Here is a 24,274-nt window from a genome sequence, read left to right on the forward strand (position 1 = left end):
AATTCGGAACAAGATTCGACGAGCGCACGCAAAGTTTTGGAAAAGTTCGCACCGACTCATCGCTCGCTCTTAACTTCCGCCCGAGCTGTAATAACTTATGAAATGAAACTTGTAAAGAATTCATTCGATTCGACTTCGTGACTTCGCGTGATGTTATCCTTGCGGTAAGATTAAAACAGTATTAACACGGCAGCGACGCTACGGTAAGAAGCACGCGATGTGTCTAACGGCGCCGATGGATCGCCCATTTATCGAGTCCGCGCTTCTCTAAACTTCCCTTATGTTATTTTGACAAACATACCTGCAAGATTTACGCATGTCGTATAATGCTCCGAATTTATTGCCTCTTAAAGTCGACGTACGTGAAATCTCAAGAGATATCCTTTGGGATATTGGAGAGAGAGAGAGAGAAAACGTTACGTGTTAAGGAAGAGGAAGATCAACGTTGTATTATCTAAAAAGGTCAAAATTTTACTATGTAGTTGAATATAGTTACAATCGTAATTTAGTTGTCGTATAATTTCTAATCATCTCGTATATTATTATAAAATTAAAAAAGATAGATGTCCGATGTCATCATTATTGTATAGGCAGATATTCGCGCTCAACGGAAAGAAAGTCGAAGTTTCGCGGTTATTTTAAAGAAGCACCGAGACGCGCCGCTCCTTGTCCGTCCGGTAATTAGAGGCGATAGCTCGACAAGGTAGTTAAGGTCGTTAACAGCTCTTACTTTAGCCTCCCGCTTTACAGTGCGGGTCAATTTCTTATACTTCTCCCGTCCCGGTCGGCGACTTTGCGAAGGCGCCTCACGGAAAACTCGCGGAACCAATTTGATAATATCGTTGCTCGCGCGCCGCTCCGCTTCCGTGGCCAGGCTGCAGAAACAATAAAATTACACACGCGTTCTCTCTCTCTCTCTCTCTCTCTCTCTCTCTCTCTCTCTCTCTTTTTCTCTCGCTACACGTTTGCGATGCTCCTGGGACGTCCCTCGTCGTCGTAACCGTTTTTCGTTTTCCGTCTTCGGAAGCTGCCAGCGAACACGAACGTCGTACCAACTCTGAGAGATGAGAAAAGTCACTTTTCCACGTGCGCGCTATGGTCGTTCAACTGACAAAAAACACGATACGAATAAAGGCAATTATCTTCTTCTGGAAAATTTATAATTTTTGATAAAAATTTTATCCCATTTACAATATTTATAGAGATTTATTATAGACATTCGAAAACAGTGTGAAATAACTTTGTAACATATACATGTAGATATTTTAAAAGCTTCGAGTTGACAGTGCAGGAAAATGCAATTGAATTTTCTGGTGGTGCGCGCGCGCGCGTCCATCATAGAACAAATGTACTCGAGAAATATTATATCATGAAAGTGGTATGTGGCGGGAAAACTCTTTAAAAGAAGTGACAAATGGATGTGGCCGCTATCTATGAATATTCATCATGTCAGTATGCGAATAACGCGAAACCATGTTTCATTCTTCAAAAGTACATCGTGTCGACGGAGAAACGAGCAACACTTGTTTTTCAAGACATTTTTTCGGTTTGCTTGTGTTCTATTTACGAATCGTCGAGTCGTTTGTTGTTCATTAAAAATATGAATCAATCGCAATTTCAATAAATTACAAAATTAATCCTATATAAAAAAAGGGCATTTGGACCGAGAAGTGCGCGAGCCGAATGTATCGCATCTATTGTTGTCTCTTTTCCGCGTTGCCGATTGGTTGGTTGGTTGATCGAGTCGAATCGAATCGAATCGGTAAGATCGAGAGAGTAAATAATGAAAAGCGATTTTGAGACAGGTCGTCGTATATGTAGAGAAAATTAAAAACGTAACTAAAGTCACGTGACAGGAAAAAGTAGAAAAACAACACGTGAAAATAACGTGACTGTAATTTATATTATATATAACATTAAATAATACATATTATACATATAATTTATTATATATTTATAATATTATACTTTATATTGTATTACATGTATTATATACATACTACAGTAATGTCACTGACCTCGGCCGCGCGGCCTTGGCGGGGTCACTGACCTCGGCCGCGCGGCCTTGGCGGGGTCACTGACCTCGGCCGCGCGGCCTTGGCGGGGGCACTGACCTCGGCCGCGCGGCCTTGGCGGGGGCACTGACCTCGGCCGCGCGACCTNGGCGGAGTCACTGACCTCGGTCACGTGATTATATATATATGTATATGTGTGTGTGTGTATGTATGTGTATTATATATAGATATAGAATATTATCTATAATATATGTATATGTATAATATTTTCTCTTTTACCCTTTTCTTTGTCACGTGACTTTAGTCACGTGTTGTTTTTCCATTCTTCTCTCTTTCTTTTATTTTTTGAGTTTGATTTTCATGCGTTATTTTTGACATCTCTTGTAGGTGTATTACATAGTTTATAATATGTATATATTAGCTGTCATCGCGGTGACAGGTTGTGTTCACTGATGCAACACATGAAAATGAAAATAATAATAGCGTGCGCGTAGCGCGCGCTTGTGTTGTGCTAGTCTTTACCAGAAAAAGCGTGTGTAAAATAATCACAATCGATTTTTTCGATATTGATTGTTGCCACTTTTATCTCGATTGGACGTTTCTAGGATGTGTTTCTCGACTCATGTCGCACAGACATATCAAGGCACACAGTAGTGCTTCGCACTAAGTTCAACGAAGTCGCACTCGAACGGCGCGAGGCACTTGTGTCTTTTATACGCGAAATTTATGCGATTAAAAAGTGAGGAGATTTTCATGGAGTAATATCTCAAGAACGACTGAATCGATCTCACTTTTGTTTTAGTCTAAATCGCTTCAGAACACGCGCGCCTGTGTTGTGCTAGTTACAGATAAATAGCTTATTACACTTTGTATTTTAATTTTAATAATATTCTGATGCCTTCTATTTGTTAGTGAATACACATTCTACAAAACATTGAGGTTTTACAGACTTGATTCTCAAACGTATGATAGCAATAGATATTGTTTTTACGCGCTGCATAATGATTTAGTTTTAATAAAACTAGAAAAGAGTTTAGCAAAATGAAATAAAAATGAGAGAAAGAGGAAGAAAAAAATAGAGTAAGGTTGAAAGGAAGCGTGTCTCTCTTAAAGGATTCTAAAAGAGGAGAGAGAGGGAGCTACAAAGCTTTATGAAGCGTTCGGTTGTGTAATTTCGAGCTTGGAAAATTGAAGTGCTATGTCTCCTTCTCTTATTGCACAACGCCGCCTTACACACAACTCCGTAATAATTTCATAATTAATTTTGTTTCCTCTTGTTCTTACACAGTAATTATTAGATCGGGGCTCGGTGAGATCTTTAGGACGCCTTAATCACATTTATTAGACTCTGAAAATTCAAGAAGCGTATAAAATTCATACTGGAACTTAGGCGGGAAACAACTCGGCGGAACTTTTTGATAAAGATAGCGGCCCGCGCTTCCTCGCGCTGCCATTTCCATAACTGGCAATTTTTAGCAGGGCTCGACAACATCAACTTATTTCTTGGCGCGCATTAATTATTCCGATGTAAAGTAGGCGGTCTTTCTCTCTTTCTGAGTTTGAGTGAATTATTCACTCGATCGTGGAGATCGCTCCGGTTTTTTTTTTTGTCACGATTGTGCGTAATTAAGACACGCCGAAATTGACTCTCGACATAAATACGTAATATATTTCTTTGTTATGCACCGCGGGCGTTTTCCTCTCCCTTGTAATGTCCGGCTCTTGCGTCGACACATAGTCCGGTACATTCAATCAATTCGGCGCAACTCATTTGCAATTCTACGGACAACAGACAAACTTTGATATATCCCGCCAAAGCAATTAATCAGTATCCTTGAAACGTGTTTTTTCTTTGTCTCTGTGTTCCCGTCTCTTTCTCTTTTTCTCTTTTTTATTTTTCTTTTTCTCTGCTTCTCTTCCCGTCTAGTTCCTTTTTTTCTTTTTCAACCAACAAGTGCAACATACGTCGAGCGTGCGCGCGCACCTGTACTTCGTGTCGATGCTTTATACACGCAGACGACCCCTTTCCTTGAACCTTGATGTATCAGTCACATCGCTAATTGGAAATCGCTCGTGCGATCTACAATGTCTCGCGCGACCGGCAATTAAGTGCGCGTTTAACGCGAACCGCAAGGCGTTGTTAGTGAACACTTAAAAAGAATTTCTTCAGTCTCCCTCTGTTTCCTTCTCTACGGAAGATATTCATTATGCTGCAATTCTCTTTAACATATGCATATAAACGATGTAATTCTCATAAACATGTAAACTTAGTGTTTAAATGTTTCAAAATATTTGCGATCTCAATTTTTTAAACGTCTATATATAATATTTGTTGTAGATGTATAGTGCGATCAACTTTGACTCCGAAATTTATGTAAATAAAAAGTAATAAATTCAGCTGCAAGTGGAGCGTGCAAAATCGCAGTTAAAGATTAATATGTGTCATGATCCACGTGTTTGTCGTATGGCATTTGATTTACATAGAAAATTATATTATTGAAAATTTGAACATACAGGTACGTTCGTCGAATGCAATTTTCAGCGGTAAATTACATACTTATATGTACATATATATATATGTAATAATATATGATACGATTACAGATTTTCATTAGCGCGAGATAAGCTAATTAAAGGAATTATTTTCCCTGCATTGATGAGATGACGTATAAAGGTATCTGTTTTATATGTGTGTTTTTCTGGTATATACAAGGTGATAAAAAATTCAGAAATGTTTTTCTCAAAAATGATCAAAAAAGGTAAAAGAAGACATTCATTATCAAAATTGTAGAATATTTAAAAAAACATACTATGGTAATCTTGAGTATAACCGAATATCTGTTTTTTTTTTTCACATTATTAATCAAAATTTTGTTTCTAATGGAAAAAGTCTACTTTTGAGTCACTCTGTAGTAGTATTCAATGAGCTTGATAACTTTTATATTAGAGTATTTTATACGAAAACTCAACCACTTGTCACTTGTCGAGATATAAACAAAATTAGTCAGAATGAAAAATATGAAACAAATCTTTTTACTATTACAATAAGTGCTCAAAATGTTCGCCCTTATTCCAGACATGCTTGTAGTTTTCGTAGAAAACTTGCTTGGATAGAGAAGAGTGAAAGAGCTTACTTTTCAACGTTCTATCACTCGAAGAAAAATAATAGAAAGAATAAAAACTATTTTTTGTGAAATAACTGTTCAAGAATAAGTCCAAGCAAGCTTTTTGAAGACTACGAGTATGTGTCTAGAGTTTTAGAAAAATACTCTATAATATAAAAGTTACTAAGCTCATTCACATATTATTGGCAGAGTGATTTGGCAAAGTACTCTGTTCTATTAAGAAAAACCATTTTGATTGATAATGTGAAAAACAAAAATACTCAAGGTTATCCAAGATCATAATAGTATGTCTCCTTATATGTCTTACAATTTTAACGCTTTGCAAACAGATCTCAAAAATAACCTACGAGTCAGGTCTATGTAACCCACGCGACTTTAAAATCGACTATCTTCGCGAAAAATCAATATTTTTTCAATTTTGTTTTTTTGAATCGAAAGTTTGATTCTGCGTCGATAAAAAAAACCAAATTTAAGAAATCTCTAGTAGTTTCGAAGAGAGTTAAAAAAAAAAAAAATTTTTTTACTAGACACCGACGCGCAATTTTTGAGTGGGTCTCGGAGATCCGTGTTTACGTGCGAAGAGTTAATAATGTCTTTTGTTATTTTTAACAGTTTTTGTTTTGTTTTTTTTTTTTTTGAGAAAAACATGCTTGAACTTTTTCATCAGACTCACCCTGTATGTATGTACATGCTTGATGATACCATGCTTTGAGCAGAATCATTTCCGCGCTGATGCGTTTTAATTGGCGCGAGATATTGTCGCGATCGCATCGCTCTGTGGCGCAAAAATAAAAAGCTTATTATACAATGCACAAAAAATTTCTTTTATACTTATATGTAATAAATAAAATTTGAGTGAAGTAAAAATTTACAACAAAAAATGAAAAAAATATACATATACATACAAATGTCATCAGCATCTTATCTTACTTGTGCAGGAAAGTCGGTTTTTATTGCTCTTAAGAATTACCCCCGGCGATATTCCATTTGTAATGAAAATCGTAAATGAGAACAAAAGAATGCTCTGAAATAATGAAGGTTATGAGGGTAGTAGAGAGTTTGCACGTAATTGTTCAAAAGTGTTTTTCTTTTCTTCGGGGATCGGCCGGCACAAGGAGAGAGAGGTTCGCCCAAGTTAATTCCTCATTATTTCACTACCCCTGGCGACAATTAACGAGACGCGAGCACAAAATTGCTATGAAGACCGACGATTAGTTTGAGAAGAACATTATCTCTCTTTCTCTCTCTGGAGGATCGGATTAATTTCCTAACTTTTATACACGATCCAGCGCGAATTTGATTATCATTATAGTTTTCCAATGAAATACTCGGTGGATTTTGTTAAATGAAGTAGTAGAGAATATTGTGTAACAGATATGTGACTTATATATGATTATATATATATATATATATAATATATGAAACACGCGTATAATTACTTATATAAAGTAGTATTATTTTATATAAAGTATTATTATATGCATTTTTTTTTTTGTAGAAAAAAGTATCTTTTTTCAAGCGCTACAACTCTTTCTATTGTACATTAATTCTGTTCGTTATTTTTACTATGCTAATTTCTCTTTTATGCATCGCAATTATTGCTACCGTTTTCTCTGCGTAATGTTTGTTTCCGCAATTGTTAAGCTTCCTGCTTTTTTCCTCGTCCTAGAAATTGCTTCGTCATTTCAGATTTTATCCAATCATATTTTCATTAATTAAGCCCAATTACGTTACCTCAATTGTTTTTTAATTACTCGAATATCTCTCGTTGTCGTAGCCGAGCGTTTACGATTATCTTCGAGCGCAATGCGAAATTGCGACAACAATGCACCGCGCGCACCAGTTGTTACCGACGAAAAGAAGCTTTTCAAATTGATAACGCGATTTTATTGTTCGCTCCCGTGTTATTGTATCGAGTGATTCTCAATTGGTAGAGAACGAGATCAGAATTAGTGAAACCAGTGTAGATAGATTAAGATATGCGGAAAACAATTTATTTCCCAACCAGTGTCTTGAATTTATCGGAGGTGTATTTCTCGCAAATCATCTCGTTATTAACGATTGGACAATAGAGCGGTCGGATTTGTTTTCGGTTTACATCGTTTTTTTACACGATGTAATCAAATACGCTGCGGCTACCGCGGCGTTCGTTCAATTAAAAAAAACCGTTTACAGCAAAAGACAAAGATTATTTGGACAAAGAACGGGAGTGTGATTTAGGCAAATATACATGTAGATTACTTTATTGTACAATAAATCTGCGTTTGTACATTCGAGTTATGGATTTTATTTTTACGATTGTTTTTTTTTTTTTTTTTTTTTTTTTTTTTTTTTTTTTTTTTTTTTTTTTTTTTTTTTTTTTTTTTTTTTTTTTCTCTATTAGATGCACATTATTTTACAAAGTCTCGGATTCAAAAGAGTCAAGTGGGATTTTCTCGATTGCACTTTATAATTTTGTAATAAATGCAAAATATGGGACGAGGTTTAATTAAAAATTTTGATCACGTTTATTGGCATACCGCGACTACGGGAATGGGGCAAATAAAACGTGCTATTATGAATTCCATATTAAAAAACACGTTTCAAATCCATCGACTTGTTTATCTAGCAAACATCATTTATATTTGGGAACACGTAATTACGTTGATGCACAAACGTTCTTATAGTAAATATACACTTTTTCAAAAATGATTTATTACTTTTAAATATTTCTCGCAGTGATAATTAATTCGACTTGAACGTGTTCAAATAAAAGTAGCTTGTTTTTCTTTGACAAATATGGTGGTCTAAAATTTACGTGTAAACATTCAAATTAAGAGAAAGTTTATATTTCATTGCAAATAGAAAAACTTTTTTACTTTTTTGCGAAATGCATTACTTTAATTAATTATAATAAATATAATTAAATGTTTATATATATATTTTTTTTTTACTTTTTGATATTCTTTTACCGCGGAACAAAATTTATATTTCATGTTTATTTAATGTTTATTTAATATGCAAGTAGATTAGATCGGATATATAGATTTTATTTTGTTGTAGTACGCGCTCTGGGGAAATATTTAGTAGAAAAACGTTGTTTAATTATGTTATTTAATTGTTGCAACGTTTTTTGTACTTTCAGGATGGTCCGCATGATCGGCGATGAATTTCTCACGGAAGAGCGGGACCGAAAGTACTACGCCGATCACTACACATGTTGTCCGCCGCCTCTCTTCATCATCCTCATCACTCTGGTGGAGGTGAGTGAAAATGAAGTTATCTTTCTTCGTATAATGAGCGCGCGACGTGTGGCAGATAATGCATACACTCCCGCGCTCTCCAATTCTCGTGCTCGAGCGTGATTAATAAATTTTTAACGAGATTATGCATGCGAACACACTGACAATGTCGGGATAATGACTCTGACGACACGTTATTAACTCGTGCTATTATTATCATATCTCTATATCGTCTCTTTTTTCTTTTACTAGTTCTTTGAAAATTTCAACACTCGTCGCATTTTGTTGAATTTGTGAAGATTGCGTTTAACAATTTATTTATTGTAATACAAATCTCGTTGTATTGTAATTTTACATATTTGTTGTTTCTTTCGAGAGCAGAGAAGTTCGTAATTCAGAATTATTACGTAAAAAACGTACTTGCTAAAAAAAACATTTTTCATTAACGAGTTTCAACTCGAACACACTTAAGTTACTTAATTCATATCATATTTTGTATTTACCTCATTGACAGCCCGGTGTTCTCAGTTTTGGCTTTCTTACAACATGCTGAAGCGGTGGAAGGGATGCGCACAACAGCAGCAAGTTCATGCAGTTAGAACTCGCTGCTGTGTTGTGCGCATCCTCTCCACCGCTTTGGCATGCTGTAAGAGAGCCAAAAACTGAGAACACTGTGGCAGCCGTGTTTGTATTCACGTGTTGTTCACGCGTTGTGAAAACTGAAAAACTATGAGCGTGGCCTCTGTTCGCCGATATTGCGACACTCGCCTCGAAGAGCATCAGTTTAGTTACAATTAAATTTTATAATTAATTATCGACAAACTCTGTATATCGCGTTCGCGCTTTTAACAATTGTTTTGTGTGCATCAAATGCAAGAGTCTCACTTTTCTCAACGCTACATACGTGGAGCGATTGATAAGTATTTGAAACGACAATAGTATTACATTGCTGTTGACAAGTTTGGCATCTTTTGGAGTAACAAGTGTCAAACGCTGGCACATTATCGCCCGTGTTTGTGCGACAGCTCGCCAAAGTACATTTACGACATATCGATGACACTCTGTTGTTGCTCGACATTTTTTTTCATCGATCCATTTTGTCAGATTCGGAATAAATGGAAATCGCACTGTGGTCATCATCTGGCGAACAAGGAGACAGCAAATTCAACTCTTGTAAATTTTGATCATTGCAACAGTTGAGCCAATGCATTGTGTCAAAAGTCAACGAGAGTGAAAGATGAAAAAACTTGTCAACAATGTGATGCTACTATTTATGCGTCGTATCAGATACTTATCAATCGCCCCTCGTACATGTTCATACTCGCGTCTTAAAGCATTTGCAAAATCGCTTTATGTGATCAAACATTTATTCAGTTTGACAAGGGAAGAATATCTAAATATTCTTTGTGAACTCAGAGAAAGAGAGAGAAAGAGAGAGAGTTAATCGTATCTGTGAAAGAACCGCGCATACTTACCGTCAATGCGCGTCTTGCCTCGTCTCTTCATTATTTTCTACATTTTTGCCAAGATGAATAGGTAAAGTAATCGTCTCTCTCTCCCTCTCTCTCTCTTTCTCTCTCTCTCTCTCTTTCTTGTAACGAGCGCGCTAGATATTACGTATATGCATATTACCTCTTCCCTTTGATGTCTGGCGCACATCCTCGCCTCGACTAATATCTGCTTTGATCCTCTATCCTTTTTTTTTCTCACATCCTAATGATCATCTTTCCACTTTTCTTTCTCCCCTTTAGCACACAAACGCCGCGCGGAGATCTTCGAGATAGATTTATTCTACTGGCCGATCTTGTTAGGCAGCGATTTTAATCTTCCACAAAGTAATTTGATATTCGGAAGCCACCCTCGTTAAAAGCGCACGCTGCGCTACACGGACAAACTTCTTGAGCAATAATGCTAATTAAAATTGCGTCTGGTTATTATATCACGGCTCGGTTACTCTGTTGTTATAAATATATAAAGGTTAGTCTTCTCTCTCTCTCTCTCTCTCTCTCTCTCTCTCTCTCTCTCTCTTTTTCTCTCTCTTTCTCTTTCTCTCTCTTTCTCTTTTTCTAATATAATACCGCGGCATCAAAGAGTAAACGGTCAAACGTACACGCGATACTTACACATCCATCGGATACTTACATATACATCGAGTTATCATAAAAACACGTGCAGATATATTCACATGCACTTTATTTTCGAACGCATTCCGTGGTTGTTGAAGATTCTAGTGAGAGTTGAGATCAGAGGCGGACCTGTTAAGTTTGGGAGCTTTGAGCTACAAAAACCAGTTTTATCAAACTTGTCATATATAAACTGTATAAAAAAAAAAGATAAAAAGGATAAATTATGTTTTTAAATAAGTTTTCAGTATAAAATTCTTTCTTTATGTCACAAAGTGATGATTATTTTATCACAAGATATGTAATAGTAGCGTTTAAGCGTGAATAATTTACTTTTTTTTCTTTTAGATTTTTTTTTTGATATTAGAAGACGTCGAAAATTATTTAAATTACGAACGCGACATCGGTAATGGTCATCTCGTGAGAAACACAAAATGTCAGGTGGATATATTATCGAACGTTATTTATATTTTATCATCTATGTCAGCAGAGCGAAAGACATGTTTGTCTCTTGTAATGAACGAAATTCTCTTGTAATGAGTAATATATTATGCAAACGTGCCAAATATGTTGTGGATTCCTTTGAGTTAGTTGTAAATGTCGTCGCGCACGAGAGCGCGTTTAATAATAAATTTTTTTTAACAAGCATGATGAGGATTTGCGCGCGATTTACGCATGGACGATAACACGCGGACAACACACACTCGAAATTTAGATCTCGTGTTCAGAATACCATTATTAATCCCTCCAGCTGAAATTACGCGCGCTCTTACTCGCGCGCGGCGCGCTCGCAGTTAACAATGTACAATATCTGTTGTGTTGCGATAATATAATAAACTCGACTCGCGTCAGTAATGTCGAGTTAGACGAATGAGAAATGCGTCAGGAAAAAAACAATTTTTCGCTAAACAGTTTTCGCGGTGCAACGTTTATTCTCGCACAATAAAATTCACATGAGAATTACACATCCGCAAGATGAAAATGAATTTTATGACAACTGGGTCACTTATTTTATTTTCATGTTAATATTCATTGAAAATTAGACAAAAAACAAGTTTGAAGAAATGGGTCATATGTGTGCTTTAAAAAAGAAATTGTCATACAAATGTGTTATACATGAAAAAAAAAAAACAAAAAACATATCTATAAGTGAAAAATAGCACCGTGATAACACGCGGGATAAATGCACGGGACAACATGGACGAGAACAAAAATCGCTCTATCGGCAAGTCTTTTCTCTAAAAAGACTCTTAATTGCTATTTCTTAGTCGTCATATTTTATGATTTAATTAAATCGCAAGTATCGCACTTTTTACCTCTGCTAAAAGGTTGCGCATTCGTAATTTCATCCAGATGGGAGGCTAAAATTGGATTTTATCTTGCAGTAAGCAAAATGCAAATGAAGAAACTAAGGGAAGGAAAAGAGACATTGCAACATTACTGATGAGTAAATCGAGTTTATTTTTTTAGATATACGCAGAGAGACGATTTACACATGCATCTTATAGATATAGGTATTAGAGATCTTTTTTTTTTTATTGGTCTACTCTCTTTTTAGTCGTTATTTGTATTTTTATTTCGAAAAAATTGTTGAAATTATTGTATTTGCAAAAACATTTACATCACAGCTACGAAAGGTGAGTTATTTTTCTTTTCTCGCGTCGTTATATATTCATGCGATGGAATATCATCCTCTCTTCACTAATTAGTATCTCAAGAAAGTTCAAACACACGAATCGATAGTGAGAAATCGTTCCACTAATTAATGCTCTCTATGTTATTAGATGCCAATCTCTTAATCTTATTATTCCTTTCTCGCTTGGTGAAATTTTTTCTCCCGCAAAACCAATTAGCAGCTCGGCTTGTGTTTGCACATTTTCATTCGCGCGTTATTATTATGTTTATTATTACGATCGAAAGTAAGTTTTTCTTGTTCTCGTTTCTAGACGTCACTCGGAGAAAGTCAACACGAAAAATGTAATCTGCATAAAGTATTACGTAACGCAAGCGTGTATTGCAGAATACACTATCTATGCGATAACTATACACGGCACTATACGTTTCTACTTTGTGTTACGCTTACTGCCATATTTCGCGGCAATGAAAACGGCGCGAACTTTTATCTCAACGCCGGTGATGCATCGTCCTGGCGCCAGGACGCGATGGAGGCTTGCCTCCGTCTAGGTCCAAGGTGACCCGTAGCTTTAGCCGGGGTATCTCTTTCCTCACCCGTATCGTCTTGCCGAGCGTCTCTCCTCTCTGGAGTGTCCTCATTCGTCCTTCTATTCAGGATCGTCGGCAAACTTTGAATAGGTCGGAGAATTTTATTCAAAAGCGCAACGCAGTACGTATATGTGTAATATTTTTTTCCATTTATTACAAGAAAAATTATATTATATCTAAGAAAACAACCAATTAGAGTTCAAATATGTCATTGAGAAGTTTGGAACGTTTTGTCAGACAAACAAATATATTTCGCTTTTGTCAAGTCAGTAATGTAAAAAACAAAAACCAAAACATTTTTCTATCGTGTTATCTATAATTGTACCTTAAGAAATCAATATTTCTTTACATCAAAACACTTCCCTTTGTCATATCATAACTTGCACGTACAACACAACACAGGATGTTGTTCCAAAAAGTAACGATCTTGTTACATGTCGATAAATACTACACAACGAAATACTTTCCATTTGTCAAAAATAAAGACCGGGAACGTCTTCGTTTATTAAAAGAAATCGCCATCGCAACGACGCGCGCGAATAAAAAAAAAAAAAAAAAAAAATTGCTGGCGACTTTCTCAGGATCTTGTTTCGGAAAATATAACATTACATGTCAATAGATATTGCACGATGCAATATGTTGCACAATTGTCACAAAAGAAGACTCGGAAATTTTTCTCGGAAAGTCTTCGTCGAAATACATGTATTTTTTCGCTCGACGGCGAACGTTTCAAATTTCACAACACACGATGTGTTCATAGTTTTGTAAACAGTAGGTAGTATATTTGCGATAATTTTAAAAACATTTCAAAGTTTTTAATTTTTGTTTATTTTATATTTCGCTCAAACATAAAAATATAAATTGTGTTACGCGACGTACATACACGTGCGCGCGCGCGCGCACACACAATTTATCCTATATTCACTCGAATATTGTTTTCTGTCCAAATTATTTATTCCGTTTAATTCCTTCTTGTGATATCTATTCGGAGTATTTGCACAAGGAATTTGCGTTTGCGGATATTCCGCTCTCAACGCCTTGTTTGCGACACTCGGCGACGACGCTTCCGCATGTCCGTAATCGTGTACCTACTTCTGAATGTGCTCTCTCGAGGTGTGTGTGTGTGTGTGTGTGTGTGGGTATTAAAGCGCATATACGGATCGCTCATGTATTTAGAATGTCAAGAGACACATACACACATACAACGTAAGGGAGAGAGTCCGGGAAGAACTTCCGTTCCGTCTTATCTTCTTCTTCAGGTTCCTCCTGGCAAGGGTGGACGTTGTCGTGTTCTCCGCTTCTCTCCCCTATCCGAGAGTTTCTCCGCGAATAAATGTATATCTGTTTTGTCGCGCGCGCGCGCGCGGTACTTACTCTGTGTGTAGCCAAGGAAAGTTGTTCTTCGGGCAAATTTCCCGTCCGATTTTCTTTTCCCCGTGTGACTTATGCGTCTGCTTTTTCTCGATTGTACAACGTATATACACGTATAGGGTATCCCTAAAAGTGCGGGGGATCGGGACTTTGAAACAACGGAAAGTTTTCGTATACACATAAGGATCAAAACTTTTATTTCGAGCTACCTAGTTTTCTTCATGTTTTAAAAAAAAGAAAACATTTGTTTTTTTTATTTTACAATTTGTGATTTGTTTCATTTTCATTTATTTATATCGGGAACGCAACGACAATGCACGTGAAATAGCGAATTACTTTGCTTGCACTATTGTCGACTATCATCTCTCTGTGTCGAAATTACATAAATCTCACAATATCTCTCGCACGCTTGATCGATTTATTGTCTACGCGTTCTTTTGCGGAAAGAAGAAAGAAATCAACAAACACGTATCTATCGATAGAAAGAGAAAGATAAGAAGACGAAGAAGAAGAAAAAGAAGAGAAAGTACAAGAACACTCCGTCGCCTTTGAACACACATCTGCAGCAAGGGAACCGGTAATCTCTCGCGCGGAACTGGTCTTTATTTCTGGCTGTCGCATATTTTCGTTCGCGATGCGTTCGAGCAAGAGGCAGGCGTCGACGACTCTCTACATTCTGCCGTCACTTCGGGAATCGATAATCCTCGATCCTTCGTTCTACATCGCCTGGTAGGTAGCACCGCCGTGTTTCTCCTTTCCTTCTGCGCCATCCCTCGCCATCCCGCGCCGTCCCGGTTTCTCACCCGCTTATGTCGCGCGCGGATGCACAGTTATCTAAATAACCGTGAGGCGTTTATCGACCGATATATATTTTCTTTCTCTCTTCGCCTCTCTCTCTCTCTCTCTCTCGTCCTCTTCCTTTCCGGCCATCTTCTCGGCGTACAACGACGAGTTGTACTTTAACACCGTTGCGGAATGCTTCTTAATAGCGCGCGCGATGTCGTCGGGCTTCCACGGTCTCGGACTGATAAAGTTACGTGCCGCGCGTTAAGCCGCCGCGTCGATCTTTATGAGCATTAGATGTACATGTATGTGTTATGATATGACACACCAGGTTGTTACTCTGGAATTTTACAAAACAAAATGACGGTGCATTTAGCGCGGGGCGGGGTTATGCTAGCTCGTTGTTTTGATACGAAGCCAGAATCAAGTTTCGCGACATCAAAAAACCTAGTGCAAGTGATCATAGGCGGAGGTAAAGTTAAATTTGACACCAACACACAACGAAGTTTTATCTTCTCGGATGAGACATTTCACTCTCTTGTATACAACAATGTCGATGATTGCATATAGTAGATATTTAGTATTTTTTAAAATATTATTTAATTTTTATTATTATATAATTTAGTATTTTTTTATTATTATATAATTGTATTATAAGAAGTTCTATGTTCTCGGTATTCGAGAGACAATGAAAATCTGAGCTTCTAGGATTTCGGATATTATTTGAAACAGAGAGCCAGACGACAGCGGATATAAAAAGTGAAAGAAGACGACTCTGAGACTGTGTCTGCAAGGCTGAATCTTTTAGTCGTCGAAAATTCTGCAGAATCTTTTATGAACACATATACATTCCATTGGTTTTTGCGCACCGTTGGTTCGATTGACTTTTCTCCTTTTTGCATTATTGACGCGAGGCAAATAGGAAATTTATCAATATTTTATTTTCCTAACCGTCTTAGTCAGATTCAACAGTTTTCCGCTAAATTAACAGTTTTCACGCTCTAAAACCAATTTCTTTACAAATTTTTTTTACTACTTACTCTTAAACGCGATATTGGAGAGATTCTTGTAATATTATACATAAAACTGTAAGTTACACCAGAGAGAAGACTGAGAACGGCCTCTATAAGAGAATGTGTAATCGCTTTTTCGCCCTATAAGCCAGCGCAATGTCTATGGGTAGTGCACAGTGGCACCTAGCCATGTCCACGAGCGACTAGTCGGTGCGTGCGCTATGTCCAAACGTGGTTCTATTTTGCGCTATAGCCAAAGCATGCAGTTCTATTCTGTTCACATCCTGATCGATTAGGTTCACATCCTGATCGATTAGGTTCATATTCTTGTCTTAAGTTCCCATTCCGATCAGTTAGGTTAGGTTAAGTTAACATTATGACCCATTAGGCTCGCATCCTGACCAGTTAGGTTCGCATCCTGACTGGGTAAGTTTAACTCTTGACCGGTTTGGTCCTCGTCGGCTAAAATGTGAACGTAACAAGTCAAAATGTGGACCTAATCAATCAGTATGTAAACCTAATCGATTGAGATATGAACCTAACCTAACCTAACTAGTCAGGATGTCAATCCGTCGGCGAGTTACACGGATGAACCGAGCGTCTATGTGTGCGTAAGTAGAGGAGGAAAAAACGGTAATGTGTGTGCGGGCTCGAATTCCCATCACTGCCCAAAGTTACATAATAATCTCACATACGCAGACAGTAACAAAAAAACGACACACGTACTTAAGAGCGCGATCGTTCAAGATAGATAATATTTACGCATTTAATAGAATATATTTACAAAACACATGGCAAAAATAACGATTTATACAAAAATGTGATAAATAAATAATAAATCAATTTCCCTCTTAGAAATGACTCAGTTGTACATCTTCCACAAATTTGTACGATGAGCTCGATCTATTTCGTTTATCCTTTTTCGATTCGTTCGTACATATAAGGAGTTGCGCCGCGTGCATCTCTGAGAACGAAATACACACATATTCGTCGAAGTTGTTGCCTGCCCGCGTATGTATGCGCACATACACGTGTACGCGCGCGCGCGATGCATTTGTGTATAGACGTATAGGACCCTTCAAAATTCAATTCCGCGACTTCGCGTACTCTGTTCGGGTCCCGCGATACTCGACCATCCTCTCCGGGGAATTAAATTTCCATCCGCTTCGATCGCATGTGTGTTGCCAAAGGTCAGCAGGCTGAATATCTCGCGTACAAACGCTCGTGCGCGTCGGCCGTTGGCACGGAGCTGGTTATTATTTGGCGGTTGACCGCTCGCGAAGCCCCTTCATCCCGTCGGAGTGCAATATCGAGAGATGTAACCAAATCACCTCTTCCATCTCGTCCAAATTTGTTCGTTTATCGGTTGTGAGAAATATATAATTTCGCATGGATTGCGCGCGCGCGCTATTTGCTCTCCTCGCGCGTATACACATACATGTACGCATATGTACATATGATACAATATATATATATATACACACACATATATATATATTGTTGCTAATAGCAATTTACAAGCACGATATAATCGCACTTAACGTTGAACATTTTCGCACCTTACCTACACCGTAATAGTATCAGCTTGCTATAAACTGTTATTGAAATATCTCGGAATTATTGCAATTCCCTTTCGTAAAAAAACACATCGCAACAAACGGCCGCTTTATAACACGCGGCACGGTTATATAGCTTACGAAGTTGATGACAGAACGGCGATAAAAAAAAAAAAAAACACTTGAACTGGCGAGCGTTCGAGAAATTAGATATAAACTATAATAAAAACCAACCACACAGAAGGGCTGTATATACGAATAACGTCTCGAAATCTCGAAAATAACGATGAAACCACGCGACGAACTTACGGCGGACGATAAATTTTTACGGCCCGCACCTGTACACAACTCTTGCGCGCGCGCGCACGCGCGCGATATATGTATCGTCGACGATTTCATCGCTCATTCGCGACGGAAAACAAAACGAGATGTTATCTACTGCGCGGCGCATGGTTTATACGGGCACCTCCTTTTTTCCTCTCCTCGTTTTAATTGTTATTCACCGCGCCGGGACATAATGTCCGCTCTAACTTGCGTGCGATCCGATATCGCGATATATGAAAACAAAACCGCGCGCACGTTGTTTCTTTCTTATTTTCTTCGTTTTTGGAGTCACTATGCGATTTATCGCGGAATGACGATGGCTCTTTACGCCATCGACCGCGCTCGAGCGATTATGTTCCGCAACCCGACGTCCGGGTTCGCGCATATATGAAAGCCCCGGCTATTTATCCGGCCGCGTGCGAAAGAGAGAACGCTTCACTTGCATAACGCGCGCGGTATTTCCTTCGAACGGGCCGCCGCGGCGTATCAATTATTCTATCGCGCGCGGCGTTATTATTCGCTCGTTGTTTGGCTCAATTATTTTCCCGCGACCGCTCGACGGAATTCGCGATTCTCTTCGGAGCGCGGAGAAATAAATCGGCCATGTTAAATAGCGGCGAGTGCTGTTTTTTTCTCATGTATGAAAAACATTTGGCGATATCGACGTATATATCGACACGTGAAATAAAGTTTTAATTAAATAACGAAGTTTAATTAATAAAGATGAACTTTGTGAATTCATAGTGGTGTGTCTAGACAGTCAAAATGCGATATCGTGCACTTTTCGCTCAACGATCAATGTGTCCGACAAAAGTCAAATTTTATATCTATATTGTACATAGCTTTTACATCAGCATGTATCAACTGTAAAAAAAAGAATAACATTCGAGTAAACTTGGCAGGTACATGTGCCTACGTTTAGCGATATTTTTTGAAATAAGGTTAATGAGCTTTCACTGTAAAAAAAGTCACTGCATAATTCTGGAAACGAATATAAACACACACACACATACTTTTTCTTCCACAAAGGTCCCAAACTTGATTGCATCACGCGATTGTGATTTTTCAGAAAGATATTCCCGTTCAAGTCTCGCGACCGCGCGCGCGTTCTCTCGCGACTTCGTAATATTATATTAACAACGAGACGTACGAGTCTCGTCTATATAAATTTCCGCTGATTACCGCGCGCTCTAATAATTTCGCTCGCTAAGCGGAATTCGTAGCTGCGCAAATTTCGTGAAATTCTACTAGACAGTACGACAGAATGTCTCTCTAGCTGAAAATGAAGTTGAGTTAAATTCTCATCGCGCCACTAACGATTTTCACCGTATCACGTGAAGCTGAGCGTTGAGTTTTTGAGGATTCGGATTTCTATTTTAGCGCGCAATTTTTGTTCCGTGAATTTCTACATGTGTGTATCACCGCGCAAGAGTCTGCGAATTAAAAGTGCTCACATTCTATTCCACTTTATTCAGTTTTTTACAGAATTGAGAGAGAGGGAGAGAGAGAGAGAGAAAGCGCATATGTAAGAGAAAGCACTGATTTTGTGGAAAGGGATAAAAACTTTCATTTCCCCGCACATTGTACCCAGTACATGTACATCGTTACAAAACGAATTTAATTTTGTGTGCAAGAATAATTTAAATTAATTTTTTGAAGAAAATAAGCTATTACTAGTTATTTATTGTTGCGCAAGTATATCATACAAATTATTTTTATTTATGTAACAACTGGTCTTTTTTCACGCGCGGAGAAAATAACATACTTTTAACGAGCTCGCTTTCAATCGCAGGTCGAAAAGATCGCAATTAATGTGTTACGCGCGAGAGAGATATCACTCGAAACGATCGAAATCGACTATCGAATCACAATCAGTCGAGATATAGTGACGAATCGGCGCGATAACACGAGGAAGCACGGAGGCCCAATATAACCGCGATCCGGACTCTCTCCCGCATATATTTGCCGCGCGATAACAGCTACGATACTCCGCTAATGGACTGTTACGTGTACGGGCGATAACAAAACAACAACTCGGCTACTAGAAAATAACGCGTTGTCGTGGAGAAATAGGATGGGTCAGAAGCAGTCGTATATTTACGTGGCCGCGCGGACAACCGTGCAACATGCGACGTGTGTGATCGCGAGTACGCGCGCGCGTGAACGAATGATACAATATCCATCGATATGAAATTGATGTTTATTCAAGTGGGCGCAACGTAAACGAGCTTACGCGAAGTGCGCCGTGCTGCTATTGCCGCGGATCTTCTCCGATCCGTTGCGTGTATCTCGTAGAAAGAAAGAGAGAGAAGAGAAGGAGGGGAAGCATCATTTATTCATTTATAGCGCTCTGGAACGTGATATCCTTTAGCATAAAAGTGAACATACATAACAGAAATTGAACAAAAATTATAATATGAAAATAAGAAAGTGAGTATAAGCAGAATTTACGTACAAAGTAAAAAAAAGTTAAATGTTACAAGTGCTGCGAATTATGTACAAAAGGATGTTAAGCATAAACACAGAATCGAGGTAAAAGAAATTAAGAAAAAGAAAATATTGAATGTAAAAATAAAATAAAAAAACAATCAAAAACAAAAAATAAGGCAGAAGTCGATCAGAGATTGCTATCGGCACATCTACAAAACAGCTTTAAATAGGTCAATAGACTGTACAAAAAGCGCATGTCAGAGAAAACACCTTCAAATCCTGATAGTAGAACATGTAAACGATTTTGTTTAATAAATTTTAACAAATTATTTTACATTGTATTAAATTATTTAGTGAGAGAGAGAGAGAGAGATGAGACTAAGAGGAGGCTTGTATGTGCTTCTTGTGCAAACACAATCCGTCTATTTCTCCGCCACATGTGCAACATGCCATTGCTCGGTTAGCTGAATTATGACGTACGTTAGACGTAGATAGATATGTATGTATAAGCGTGTACACAACACACACGTGTGTTCCCTCCCCGCGCGTTCAGCCGCGTCATTGCCTCTGGGCGCCCCCTTAGAGTACGTCCAGACGTCAATTTCGCGCGCGGCGACATGAAACGGGCCTTTGGGGAAATAGGCGTATTGTCTGCAAACTTTATGTCCCCCAGGACGGTCGCGAGCAAAAGCAACGGGTGAGGGTGGAGAGAGAGAGAGAGAGAGAGAGAGAAGAGAAAGAAGTAGCAAATGACCAGTGGACGTCATTAACCTTTCGCGATACGCATCTATCGTGCGAATTTTATCGTCCGCTACCTAATATAAAATGACAATGTCAATGATCGTTCTAATCTTCGTAACCCGATGCCATATATTGTTTATTTGCTGACTGGAATTTACCTAAGATTTTTCTGTCGTCGATTTCGGCATTTAACCTTTCCAGACCTCAAAAGTGACGACAAGTTGGCCAGACCGAATCTGAAACCCGCGCGACAATAAGATTTAATATCTCCGCGGAAAATCAATATTTTTTAAATTTTGTTTTTTTGAATCAAAAGTTTGAACGATTCTGCGTCGATAAAAAAATCAAATTGAAAACATTTCTAGTAGTTTCAAAGATATAAGTCTTTAGAAAAATTTAGTTTTTTCTAGAGACACTGGTGCGCAATTTTTGAGTGGGTCTAGGAAACCCATGTCTGCACTTGAAGGGTTAACTTTTAGGAAAAATAAAAAAAAATAAAAAACAACAAGAGGAGAACAAAAGCTATTACATTTCTACGTGTACTTTATTACCGCACTTGTACATAAATACAAAATGTTTGTATAAAAACAAATCAGGATGATCAAAAATTCGGGACTGTCCCGATAAAATCAGATGGTCATCTTGGTTTATCCTCTTTTTTTGTACAATAATATAATCGGTTACGCATATGCGTTTTAAACAATTGTTCTCTATTTCGATTATTCGATGCATAATCCGATTTTATCCTAATTGGACGAACGGGATGAAAGAACGGGAAATGTTAATTTTGAAACACTCGATATGCACGAGGACGGAAAGGATTACGCTTGGAGAGCGAAGTTAATCGCGGGATTCATCTGTATTTCACAACCGTGAGTGTTCGACTCTCGGAAAAAGCACTGAGCTGAGGATCAAACGTTATATCCGGCCGCAAAACGTGTCGATCCGCTAAAAGCACAAATAAACATTACAACGAGGGATAAATTCGTTTATTTGTGTAAATGTAACGCGCCCGTTCTCACGTGCCTTTGCATTGAGATGCGCTCGAAAGGAGGACAGCACGCGCGCGTTTATCAAGCGAAATGAATGGAACGCCGTTCTCTTTTTGGCATCTTTCCAGTTTCGATAATCTGATCGCGAGATTATTATTACGCTGTCGTTATTTAGCACCCGTTAAATCCCGGGAAACCGCATTTCGGTCACGCGGCTGCTATTCTATCCGTTAAAAGTGCAGATTCAAAAAGCTTGTGGGCTTATGAAAGTGTTTTCAAAGTGGATAGATTTGACGAACTTTTGGGAAGTCTGTGTGTACGTACCCGCACATACACGCAACGAGAGAGCGACAAGCAGCACTGTGTTGAAAGGTACTCGGCGGAAAATAAAAAAATTTATTTTTCAGAGAAGAATCGACTCCACTGCGCGAGAGAGATGATAGATGACACTCGTGTTATGTTACTTTTTACATAAAAAAAAAAAAATAATAGCAAATATAAATAAATACGGAAATGCTGGCAGAAGATACAAAATAATTTTAGGCCGCTTAGTGAGAAAAATCAATTTTTCCTAGAATGCGTAAACACGTTAGAATTTTTGGAAAAAAAAAAAAAAAAAAAAAAAAACTAAATTAATCGAATCATCTAAATTGCGAGAAAGATATTCACACATTCGAAATGACTGTGTGCTAGATCATTAAATAGTAATTTACTTCAACAACAGAATTTCATATTTAGACGCAATTTCACAGTCAAAGATATCAGAACAGATGTCGAGAACAATTTAAGTTTGTGAAAAGCAATTTACGTTTTTCAGAAATGAATGTAACGAAAATTGAGAAAATACAAAGAAAATACGAGAAATAGAGAGGAAGAGATAGAGAGATAGAGAGATGTATTTTGTCACAATTATTTAAAGCTTTTTTAGTCGTTATTTGAAATAAGCGACACAAACAAGCAAACCTACATACATATACATTCTCGTAATAAACAGTAGAGAGATCAAAGAGGTGTTTGCATTCAATTTAACTGTGTGTAGTTCGTGGTGCGGACGAGAAGTACGCGCGTTACACGTTTGCGCATTTGAACGAGAGTGATTTTTCAACGTTGGCGCCCATCGCGCGTGAATTACCAACAAATTTTATTGCATTACAGAAGACGATATTATGAAGCACGTGCTTGCATTATATAACAAAGAACAGCGGTAACGTGTTAAGTTCTAGTCATTGCTGCAATGTGGCGCATCGCGCCGCGAATGCGAATTGGGATCGCACATGTTGCACGTTGCTCTCTCTGTTTGATGTTTCAGAGTTACATGTAAGGACTAATTTGAAATTCTATGAATTTTATTCATCGAAGTTATTTATCGAAGAAAAGTGTTTTCGGACAAAAAAAGAAGCTAATTTACCAACGCGTGCGCGTTTCACAGTAATTGTTTAATTAATATAACGTGCAAACAGTTTAAGTGATTTAAAGAGAGTTTTTAATTGTTAAACGGGGGGTAACATTTAACAAACTTCAAAAGTTTTTAGTTCAATGAGAAAGAAATAATAGTTTACGGACAGTTTATGCGATCAGTTTAGACTGAGAATTTGACCCACTCTACAACACGCAAAAATAGAAAATAATTCTTTTTCCAATAGAAAGTGTAGTTTGTTGAACTGTCTCTTCTTGATGTGTCGATTTATCGAACGCAAATACCGATGAGATAATAGTAAAACAAAAAAAAAAACAAAAAAAATAAAATAAAATAAAATAAAATAAATTAAATAAAAATAATTTGATGTTGTATTTAAATTCTTGCTTTTCCGCGCTTCGCGTTGTAATTGCGAGAACCTGTTGCGTAAACGTTTGAGTAAAATTTCGGTTTGTAGAACGCGCGTAATAATGAGTCAAATGATAGTTTTATTGCGATTATCTCTCTCTTTCTCTCTCTCTCTTTCTTTTTTAATAAGTTTGTACATATATTATCTTATTTATATCTTATTTGTTATGTACATTATGTACATTAATGTACATTAACTTACAGTACATGCTTACACTCTTACAATGTACATTAACATTTACAGTATGTAATTGGCACAAATATCTAATATATGGATTTAATGCCATTAAATATTTGACATAATAATTTTTCTGATAGTCACGCGATGGGGATCAAAAAAATCCTGCTAATGTCGCGAAAAGTTCCCTCGAACTTCATATTACATAATGCAAAAGTAATTACGGCGTTCGTCAACATACAAAATGCGAAGACAAGGATTTTGCATCTCAGACGTTACGATACGCTGCGAGGGAACGTTATTCGAGATTTCTTCTCTAGACGTCGACTGCTGTAAAATTCACGAGTATTTCGT

At 37.6% G+C, this 24,274-nt stretch overlaps 1 protein-coding gene across 2 annotated transcripts in view; it reads left to right on the top strand.

The window, feature by feature from the left end:
• The window catches only part of LOC109852685 (protein rhomboid), a 129,344-nt gene that overhangs the window by 30,878 nt on the left and 74,192 nt on the right, over nucleotides 1-24,274 (top strand). For both annotated transcript variants that reach the window (XM_020424082.1, XM_020424081.1), the window contains exon 2: nucleotides 8,265-8,382. In XM_020424082.1, coding sequence (XP_020279671.1) covers nucleotides 8,265-8,382 — 118 coding nt within the window. The remainder of the gene's footprint in view (nucleotides 1-8,264; nucleotides 8,383-24,274) is intronic.

Source organism: Pseudomyrmex gracilis, unplaced genomic scaffold, assembly GCF_002006095.1.
Source record: "Pseudomyrmex gracilis isolate BER0280 unplaced genomic scaffold, ASM200609v1 scaffold_33, whole genome shotgun sequence".
Taxonomy (NCBI): domain Eukaryota; kingdom Metazoa; phylum Arthropoda; class Insecta; order Hymenoptera; family Formicidae; genus Pseudomyrmex; species Pseudomyrmex gracilis.